This window comes from Acanthaster planci, linkage group LG09 (assembly GCF_054643075.1).
Source record: "Acanthaster planci isolate LZ-2023a linkage group LG09, COTS_SCS, whole genome shotgun sequence".
Lineage (NCBI taxonomy): Eukaryota > Metazoa > Echinodermata > Asteroidea > Valvatida > Acanthasteridae > Acanthaster > Acanthaster planci.
In genome coordinates this window covers 17,726,379-17,736,880 of record NC_141785.1, presented here as the reverse complement: position 1 = coordinate 17,736,880, position 10,502 = coordinate 17,726,379, and the positions used below count along the sequence as shown (strand labels likewise).

Below are 10,502 nucleotides of genomic sequence, written 5' to 3'. Positions count from 1 at the left end.
TTTTGCAAACATTGCATTTCATCTGCACTTGAGCGTGGAAAAGAGAGGAAGTATTCTGATATTTGCTGGTGCGGACAATTTAGATGCAGAAATCCCGTGGCCGGCTGTTTCGCTTCCCCTGAAGAACATTCAACTTCTTCTTGTCATTCGTTAGACTTGCAGCAGCATGAATCTCACGGGGTGTGTGTCATTGGTGCTTTTCGGTCTCTTCGCTGCCGTTATGACTGTCAGCCGATGCGAAGATATAGTGCGCCCGAAGTTCAAATTCCTGGCGTACACAGGAGCAGAGGACGGCAGTCATCACATGCAGAACATAGATGTGGCAAAAGGCTTGATAAAGCAAGGACACGAGGTCACGTTCCTGCTCAGCAGCAGCTGCACTAAATGGCTCCACACAAGCGATTCTCGTCTCTTCGACTTCATCGTCTACCGATCTTCTCTTACCCCCGACCAACGCCGGGAAATCTCAGAGGAGTTCTCACTCCGTGCTATGCGGGGGGAAATGCGCAGTCTATTGGGTGTCTTTAAGATTTTTCTCCGGGGAGCTACGAGAAGCAGCGACGACCACAGGGGGCGTCCAAGACTGCTGAATTTGTTTGCGAGCGAGTGTGACGATCTGTTAGGGGATACCGACACCATTCGCACCATGCAAGCGAGAGGATTCGACATGTTGATTGGTGATGATCTCACATGGTGCAATCCACTACTTGCCAAGAAGCTAGGGATCCGGTTTGTGTTGTATGGGTCCACTGCAATGAAGCCAGCTAAACTTCAGTTATTGTGAGCATTACATGTACAACCCACCATTAAGTGCATAGTCTGGGACGTACATGGTAGCCCCTGACTCTAGGGCCAGTCTGACGGACTACTTCTGTGGTAGTCCAGTAGAATGACCCTATGGGGCTAAACCGAAGCCAGCCAGAAAAGGCTAAATCCTAGATTTGTAAAAGGCGCTTTTTGGCTCACAATTCCAGTTTTTACTTAGCCAATCATGTTTCGGGTTCGACGATGGCTTATAGCTCAATAAACAGGGATCACCATAAAGGTAGCTTGAGTGATTGGATGACTTCATTAACGAGTAAATTACTGGTGCACTTTCATATTCAGTTCTGTGACGTCACTGCACTTTAAACCAAGTCCACTTCACATAGAGTTACACGGTACCATTTAACTGGGAGTTAAAGCGTAACTTTGGTGTTCATCTCATAAGGGGAGCTTGTAAGTAATCAGTGGCTTGGTGCCTGGTCATGTAGGACGAGGTCACTTACGAACTGCTTGACCACTTACAAATTGACCATTGATCTCCATTTGAAAAGATTTTAAAGGAGATCGATGGAATTATTCTGTGGCGGTAAAAATCAACACAGTTTGTGAATACAAAATGGACACGTGATGCACAAAATCTCAGACAAACTTTACAAAATTCCATAGGTTTGCCTCAGAGGCGTGGCTAACTCGCAAACGGATAGGTCATGTAAAAACTCGAAATGTATTTGATCAGTTATAAAATGACTGATTCGCTAGTCTTTCACTTTCAGCTTAATTAGAACTCATGTTTACGGTTATTCATTTTTCCCATTTTCAATATTCCTGAAGATACGGTCTACCGAATTTCCCGGCTCACATACCGGAGCGCCAGCTAGATTTTACGGACAATATGACTTTTATTCAGCGAGTTAGCAACACGCTGATGAGCACGCTGTACATAGGCCTCTACTGGTTGCAGATACAGGGTTACTCCCGCCTGCAAGAGAAGCACGGTATCGCTACCCACACATCCACTCTTGAGCTGATGGCGGGGGCAGAGCTGTGGATAATGTCCATGGATTTCTTGTTAGAGTTCCCACGACCGCTGCAACCCAACGTAATTCTCACAGCGCACCCGTCCATCGGCCTGCTCGGCGATCAGGAGGTGAGTGTATTTTGCTGTGCAAACGAACTCTCCGCTGTAAGAGCAAAACAGTAGATGGTCAGTGATCTTTCGACCAATCACAGCCTCGATTTATGTCCGACAGGGGATGCACGAAGTCCGATATTCGTGCACGTGAGATGCATTAGGGCACCCCCTTTTTTTAATTCTATGGTTCTTATTTCCGACCGACTGTATTTTTTGGCCTCCGACCTATAAAAAACAACTATTTTTCTACTGACTGAGAAGATCCTGCCCCAAAAACGTCACTTGTGATTTAATACCTGGGTCAGTACAAAAACAGTGTTGAAAATGGACATGAGCCATTATGATTCAGCCCAAACATCAAAGTACGACAGCCGAAATCCACGGTACAGCATCAATACCACATCACAACGAGCGTGCAGCATGAACGGAGTTTCGTATACATGTACTAGACACTGATCAGCACAAACACGACGTCTGGACACTGACTCGAACAAGCTGAGTTACGCTGTTGACAGCAGCATGGTACCCGCGGCATTCTTTCTTATTTGACTTGTTAAAGTCAAGCAGATTTTTCTTCCTAACGATTTGGGTAAAAACATACCCCCCCTTAGAAAACTACCTTTTTTTCTCATGAAATAGATGACTGTGTAACAAAATTTTTAACGTGAACAATGTCAATACAGAAAAGCACAAAACCTCCCCAACACCACCCTGCATTCTTGGTATACAGTAATAGTGAGACTGAGACAAATTTATCGCTTTAGTCACCGTAGTAACGCTTGTTCCATAAATTGTTCTCAAGTTCTTGAAAATTCAAGCACTGTATGTTTACTCAAAGAATATTTCTTAGTTCCAACTAGAAGGAAAAGCACTCACGGGGCTAAATATTAAAACAAGGCACAAGTACGTACATGTACGTGCACTCTGCCTGGCTTATTCAGTCATCCGTATGGGAGGGGAACAGATTTTTTGGGGGAAACCCTTTCTTCGACCGATCGACCCTCCCTCAAGTTCAAAAAGATTATAAGAACCATAGAATAAAAAGGGTGCCCTTGGTGGCATCCAGAATCACAAATAATTGCAACACTTGTGCATGGACAGGTGGAACGCACACGTTATATGCCTTTTCGACTAATAAGGGGTGTGTTCGATTAGCTTACATGTGTAAGTCAAACTTACACAAGAGCGTTAGTTTAGCCATCACGTGATCTTCGTGCCTGCTCTGGTGTGAGCCACCACTACCCAAGCTGGCGAGCGGGTCTGTGGAGGCTGCCCGAGTGTAATGACGTCACAGATGAACTGTTCATGCATGGACATGATGGAACGTGGCGGCGAATACACTGCAGCGTTCGATTCGCCTCATTTCGAGGCTTCCCTTGCGTGTAACACTGGTGTATTCAGGGAAGCTAATCGAACGCACCCATTGTAGTGTTTTGTGACTTGCCAAAATGCACGCGCGGGTCAAGGTTAAGAAGGTGCGTGTGAGTGCGGCACTTCTGCAGGTATGGCGTCTCTTCGAATTACTCCCCACACTCTGCCTCTTGGTGTCGTCTTGTGAACCAGGACACTGGTCTCTCATTCGTTTAATGTCATTCGGTATCAGACTGAAAGTTCCTCTACATTGTAGAATAGAACATTCACTCTATTACCTCACAAAATTAAGCGTACTTATCGCTGCAGCCACAAACATTCATTCTTGCTCATTGACAGCGACATTTCGCATTGTTATTTGGTCTTGTTTCCGAAGATACCGGAGGATCAATTGGCGTTTATTAATGACGCGAACGACGCCGGCGTGGTCCTGTTCTCTCTCGGTACCCACGTGAATAAGATGGAGGTGACACGTGCTGAGATGCTCGCGCGGAGCCTGGCCAAGCTACCTCAGCGAGTGGTATGGCATTTCCCTGGTGACACGTCGAAGCTCCCCCTAGGCAACAACACCAAGGTTGTGCAGTGGATGCCAATGCAGAAGATAATGGGTCGGTGTATTAGCTTCTAGATATAAAATTTCAATCGGGCGCCGCGAAGATCACGAAAACCCCTGTAGTTTTTAATAAGACCTGGCGATCTATGCGTTTATAATGTCTGTGATACACACAAAATCCAAATCATTGCAAGAGGGCGTTGCGTACATGTTCACAAACCTGACTTGTACATGAAGCGCCCCGCGCAAAGAATTTGCACGCGCACAGTTGGTCAGAGCCGAGTATCCGGCCTAAGTTGAAGTGCACAACCAAGCGACAAAAGAAAGACTGATGATAGTATACAAATACAGCATGGTTCGAGGGGAAGTAGTGGGAATTACTGGCCCGGAGGGACCAGTAATTCTTACTATTTTCCCGAAATAAACCATGCTAAATTTTCTTTTGCTACACCTCATAAATTGCTTTCAATTAAAATGTTCAATTCTGCAAGTTCGGACTGAGAAACCTCTTCAAAATCCACCTTTTTGTCTTGACAGTATTTTTGCAGGAGTCCAACTGCCTTGTCAGTAACTGCCTTCGTAGATTTTGCGTCTTTATTCAGCACAATAAGTTTACGTTCATTATCGATAAAGACGGAAATCTACTGTTGCTTGTACTCGCAGACGCCATTGTTGTTTCTCAGCTGCTAAATTTCCGTTCAATGCATAGTCGAGTGCAGATGCACATAGCAACAAGCATACGCAGCAAGGTATGAGACGGAGAGAACCCCCCCTGCTTTGTGTTGGTCATTGTCTCGCCGGAATGTGGGGAATTCCTTTCAGACACCTTGGGGGGATGTGTTAAGTAACAATAGTCTGGAATGTGTATAGGGGTTGGACGTGTTGGGGGGGGTACCCCTCGGTCTCATTTCTTGCTGGGTATAGCAACAAGGCTACAATAGTCTGGTGCTGACATACGTTTTGGGTCTTTACTGTGATAGTTATTAGGATACAACTCAAGACTGGTTCTGTAAAGATTAAATAACACAGAGTTCATTTTAACGCGCGCGGCGGGTTCCAGAGGGATTTTTCGGTGCTTCCGGGAAAAAAGCTACCGCACGGCACCGAGGTGGATCTGCTCTGGGCATTGAAGCGACTGCACGGCCATCTCCGGCTATTCAATTCAATGGCATTTTCCAATTCATCGGCTTTAGTGCCGTGCATGAATGCACTTTAGTGACTGGACTGAAGTTGGAGGCCATTGTACTGAATATCCTAAGATGGCCGCGCGGTCACTTCAATTCACACATAGTCATTTACTGCTGAGCTGCCTGTCCAGTGTATAGAGATCAGTGATGCTCACACGGTTGCCTATCATTTCTACTTCCCAGACGAGAGGTGGAATTGGCCAGTGAAGCGCTCCGACTTGTCCTGAATATTTATAAGGTGTAGTAGTTGTCTAAGCAACTGGTTCTTGAACGCGGTCTGCGTATACGCAAAGACCATACGTTAAGGAATAAAGTCGTTACGCGTACTCAGCGTGCTGCGCGTCAAACGAGCTATTCATCTCATTATGAACGCGCGCCTATGCGGTGAGTATCATCCTCGTCTCCATGGGTTGCGTGCGCGTTCCTTCACATCGCGCAAGGGATGGCGGGGAGTATCGTGGCGCAGCAAGGTCGTTTCCATGGGAACGAGGTGGGTGAGTACTATGAAAAAAGCCCTCTTTTGTTCCGCTCGGAGCGCCGGGATACGGCCACAGACATATAAACACATAGACCATAGCGGAAGGTAAAAGGAGTTGCAACTCAGGCACTTCAAAGTGATCAGTGATGGTCGCCGCCGAGTCAGACGAATAATAGAAAACATTCCAAAAATGCCGGATTACTGCCCCCCCCCATCTTAGCTGGACAAGCGGGGCCTGTAATATCCTAGCAATACTTGTAGTTTTAGTTTTTTTGCTGGGGGGTAAATACAAATGATCGATGTGACCAGGAAAAAGAGAGAGAAAAATCCATGATAATAGACCTACTTTTGCCATCGTAAATGAACTTTTAAAATTTTGATACACTGTCTGTTATCCATGCAAAGTTTGTAATTTTATTCTTCTCTGTCCAATACATCAGTGTTCAAAGACTGGGTACGAATTTGGCTAAGACTGGCCAACAAAACGTTCACTACTACTGAAAAGCTTAATTCATAAGGAATAAAATGCGCTATTTCATCACAGGGAGCGATTTCTCATAGAATACGCTTTTGTACAGACGCCATAATAAAAATGATTCAAACAAAACCCAAAATCTTGTAAACAGCTGGGGCTATTCATTCCCAAAATAATTCCAGAAGAAAGAGTTCATTAAGGGCAATGACTACACATATAGATGCGTCGCAGGGAAGAGACCCTGTGTATACAAGGAGAATAGCGCAGAATAGGAAGCGGCAGGAAGGATAGCGGTGCCTTCTTTAGCAGTTAATTCAATAAATACAGCAAATAAAGAAATGAAACTTACACGACACGATCTCTCTGGATAACTTGAAAAAAGCTTTCAGCGACAACAACTTAAAATGAACAACGGCAATGATGAATTTTTCTCGATCGAAAGAGGGCGCTATTTGCTTATCCGCACGCGAGTCTTGAAAATTAGGCGCTTACATTACTACTGTTGGCTTTTCAAAAAAGAGAGTAATTTCTGTAGCAAAAGGAAGAATGTTTACAACGAGGTTATAGCCCAAACTAAGACATCTGGTGTGCCATACTCCTGTAGGCTTAGGGCCTACCAGCAAAATTGTCTACGTGTACAGTTTGACAGACAGCAAGTGGACAGTGGCAAACGGTCAATTCACAGCAATTGTTGCGAGTATCGTAAAATGCTATTTTATTCTTTTCTAGTCTAGGAATCTTGAACTTATGCTAGTACATGTAATGGGAGAACAGTAAAGTCTTGTTGTGTTAAGGCTGTTTTGCAAACATTGCATTTCATCTGCACTTGAGCGTGGAAAAGAGAGGAAGTATTCTGATATGTGCTGGTGGGGACAATTCACATGCAGAAATTAGTACAGTCCCGTGGCCGACTGTTTCGCTTCCCCTGAAGAACATTCAACTTCGTTTCGTTAATTGTTAGACGCGCGGCAGCATGTATCTTACGGGGTGTGTGTCAATGGTGCTTTTTGGTCTCTTCGCTGCCGTTATGACTGTCAGCCGATGCGAAGATATCGTGCGCCCGAAGTTGAAATTCCTGGCGTACACAGGAGCAGAGGACGGCAGTCATCACATGCAGAACACAAATGTGGGAGCTGCGAGAAGCAGCGATGACCACAGGGGGCGTCCAAGACCGCTGAATTTGTTTGCGAGCGAGTGTAACAATCTGTTAGGGGATACCGACACCATTCGCACCATGCAATCTGGCAATGAAGCCAGCTGAACTTCAGTTATTGTGAGTATTACATGTACAACCCGCCAAGGGCACACAGCGTAATGTAAGCAACTGCGCAAGCATTAAATTTGATGTTGTCATGAGATCATACCAAGGGCCAACAAAGGCATGAATATTCTATTTCCTATACCTCAGTACACGAAGTTTTAAGGATGCAGATTACCATCGACAAACTGCGGCGGCGATCATAGGGTACAAAGGGGTTTCGTGGTCGTGAAACAGATGGTGCGTAGCAAGCGTCCCTGCGCTCTTGCTATGGACATACCGGGCATGCCAGAAAGTGGTAATTGGCCAGATGTTACAGCCCGGGCTGTTCAAACTCCTTCTGTGTCCTTCCTCTATGCATAGACGGACGGCGGGCTACCGTGGCCGAGACGGCACCAGACTAAAGCTTGGGTAAATTCACCGCTCGGTATAGGAAATTTATGCCATAAAAATTCTATTAACCCATTTTTCGACAGCTGTGAAAAAAATCCTCTGTTTACTTAAACTGGCCATGAAGATTCGAAACAGTACGGTTGCAACATTTGGAAAGCACGGTAGCAGTACAAAAGAAAAAAAGAGCGTCTTTTTTATGAGCTCTTATAAAAAAATACGTGCAATCTTAGTGCGTCAAGCGCAGTTCGCACTGAGCGCACTGCCAATCATGGTGTCGTCCAGGCTTTTTAAAAAAATACGCGTAAGCCTGGTCGTCTATGTGTTGATATGTCCACAACACAGCCGCACAAAGAATGTCTTGGACCAAGACTAAGTTTGCATATAAGTGATGTAACACTGTCAGAGAGATGCTGAGCACAGCTCACCAGCAGGGTCAGATGGGACTTGAACGCAAGACGTTAGCATCTGCATACGGCGCATGCGTGCACCATTCGATACCTGTCGAATTAAATTAGATAGTGTGCAGGGTATATAGTAACAACCGTCAAAATGTTGTTATTTTCACAATAGCCCACCCAAACGTGAAGGCGGTGTTGTGTCATGGTGGCTCCGGTATGCTTCACGAGGCGATTTGGTTTGGTCTACCTGTTGTTGGTATCCCACTGTTTGGCGACCAGTTCGACAACATTGGCCGTGCGATGTGTAAGGGCATAGCTGTTTCGTTGGATTTGTTCGACATGACAGAAGAAAGTCTCCATCATGCAGTCAACCGCGTCATAGACGATCCAAGGTGTTTTTTCTTTCATGTTTTGCTTTCTGCATCAATTGATTGGAACCTGCATCAAAAGTCGTGTTCAGAAATCGGCAGTTTTGAACCTCAGACTGTTTTCACTTGTCACATTTCTTGGATATTTCTGTGATTATTTCCTACAGCATTTCCTATTTTCTCTTTCCCAACAGCATATTTTCTGTGTTTTTTAAACTTAAATTGTCCTCAACTCCCCTTACAATTTAGCAACATGTCTCAGAAAGCTGGACAAATAGCCTCTTGGAAACTCGCTGAATTAGGCCATTGTCTCGTTCGTCTTCGTCAGTATCTAGAGCGGGGGATTGCAAAGATAAGAAATTTCACCTTTTGTCAGAAATGGGAGGTAATTTAGATATCTCCTGGTAACTTCTCATCAAACATATTCTCAAGCCCCTGGGCCATCTGGAATCTTTAGAATCGACCGAAATCATTACTTTTCTCCTCGGTTTCTCCCCTTCAGCTTTCGAAGAAAGGTGGCGAAGCTTTCGGGAATTCTCCACGACGAACCTCTGATCCCCACCGATAAGGCTGCCCACTGGATCAGCCATGTGACCAGGTTTGGTGGGGGGCACCTGCAACCTCGAGGCGCCCGCCTTGGCTTTGTCGAGAGAAACCTGCTGGATGTGGGGGTAGTTTTAGCGGCCGCAGGTTGCTTTGCGTTGTGGCTGGGTGCATGGATATGCCGAAAATCCGGCAGTATGGCTGTTTGCTTTTGTTCAAAAATGTTCAAAAGGCTGAAAAGTTGGGAAAGGGTTTAAACTCGTCTTAATGAAGAACACTAAACCGTTCACGCAAGTAGCCATATTTCACGTTCTATTGAGGCCTATATGATTAAATAGTTAAGAATTTGTTTTTAAATTATCTTTAAAAAGTGTTGACATGCAGGGTATAAACTGTCATGTAGTCATACGAATATGTTATCTGTTTTGTTTTTAATTACCATTGAATTTTTTCAACGGCACCTTTCCTGAAATAATTGTGTTATTTCTATGGGTGGAACCCTCACTGATAGCTGTAGCACCTTCACTCCGCGAAGCTGCCTGTGTCCATCTGGCTTCACACATTCAGATACAATTTATTACAAATTTTAATTATTCTAAATATAAACTGACACAAATGGATCATTCCAACACACCTTTTGACTTTAGGTCTTTAGAATCTGATAAAAAATGCTGTGCTTGTAGACATTATTGAATAATAAATACTTGCCAATTTTTAGCAGAATCCGCCCGTCCATGTGCTCAGGGCAGAGATGGACAAAAATGGACCTGTTTCACCTAAAAATCGAAACTTTTAGTAAAAAAGAAACATAAGCCTCTCATTTTTTTATCGAATATATGCATATGTGGTGCCAAAATAATCAGAAGAACATGCTCTTTTCACTGATGTTATGGGAATTGAGCTTTGTGAATCAAGAGTCAAGATGAGCTTTGACGTGTCTTTGACATTTGACCCCATTTTTAAAATAGAATGTCATTTCGAAATTGTTTTTAACCAAGCGTGTTTGAAAGTATGGCTCCTGCTCTAGAAGAATCCTCTGGGGTGTTAAAAATAAAAAAACGTGACAATTTTTCTATAGTTGGTCAGCTTAGAATATGTCAATTTTTATCTTTAAACAGGAATTTGTATCGAAGCAGTTTGTGCTCTAAAATTAACCCCAAGGTGTATGTAAAAATTATTATAAAATCGGAGAATTTCTGACTGCTAGGGTTAATGAATTTTTCATCATGAGGCGAATTTCTCTTTTAAAATCTGGCCCCCTCTGCAACCAGGATTTTTTGTTTATCTGAAGTTTATGTACAACCATATTGGAATTGGAAGATTTTGGACTGTTAGGGTTAATAAATTTTTAATTAAACGGTGTTCAGAGCCAGAGCAATATATCTCACACAAATTATTTCATCTGAGCAGCCCATTTTAGGAACATAGGGTAATTGAATCTGAATATTATTATGAGGACTAACGAGCTGTCTAGACAAAACATAAAACTTGAGGGCGCTAAACAACATGTACTCACGTACTTGTCCTTTTACCTTGCAAGGCCACAGTTGAGTACATGCAAGTCAACAGAGTAGTAGGAAA

The 10,502-nt window shown here is 44.0% G+C and overlaps 1 protein-coding gene across 1 annotated transcript; it reads left to right on the top strand.

Moving 5' to 3' along the window:
• LOC110976681 (2-hydroxyacylsphingosine 1-beta-galactosyltransferase-like) lies at positions 1–10,502 on the top strand. Its single transcript, XM_087141595.1, has 5 exons — positions 1–780; positions 1,597–1,912; positions 3,645–3,876; positions 8,183–8,402; positions 8,881–10,502. The coding sequence occupies exons 1-5, from the start codon at positions 167–169 to the stop codon at positions 9,176–9,178; spliced, it is 1,680 nt and encodes a 559-aa protein (XP_086997721.1). The 5' UTR covers positions 1–166; the 3' UTR covers positions 9,179–10,502.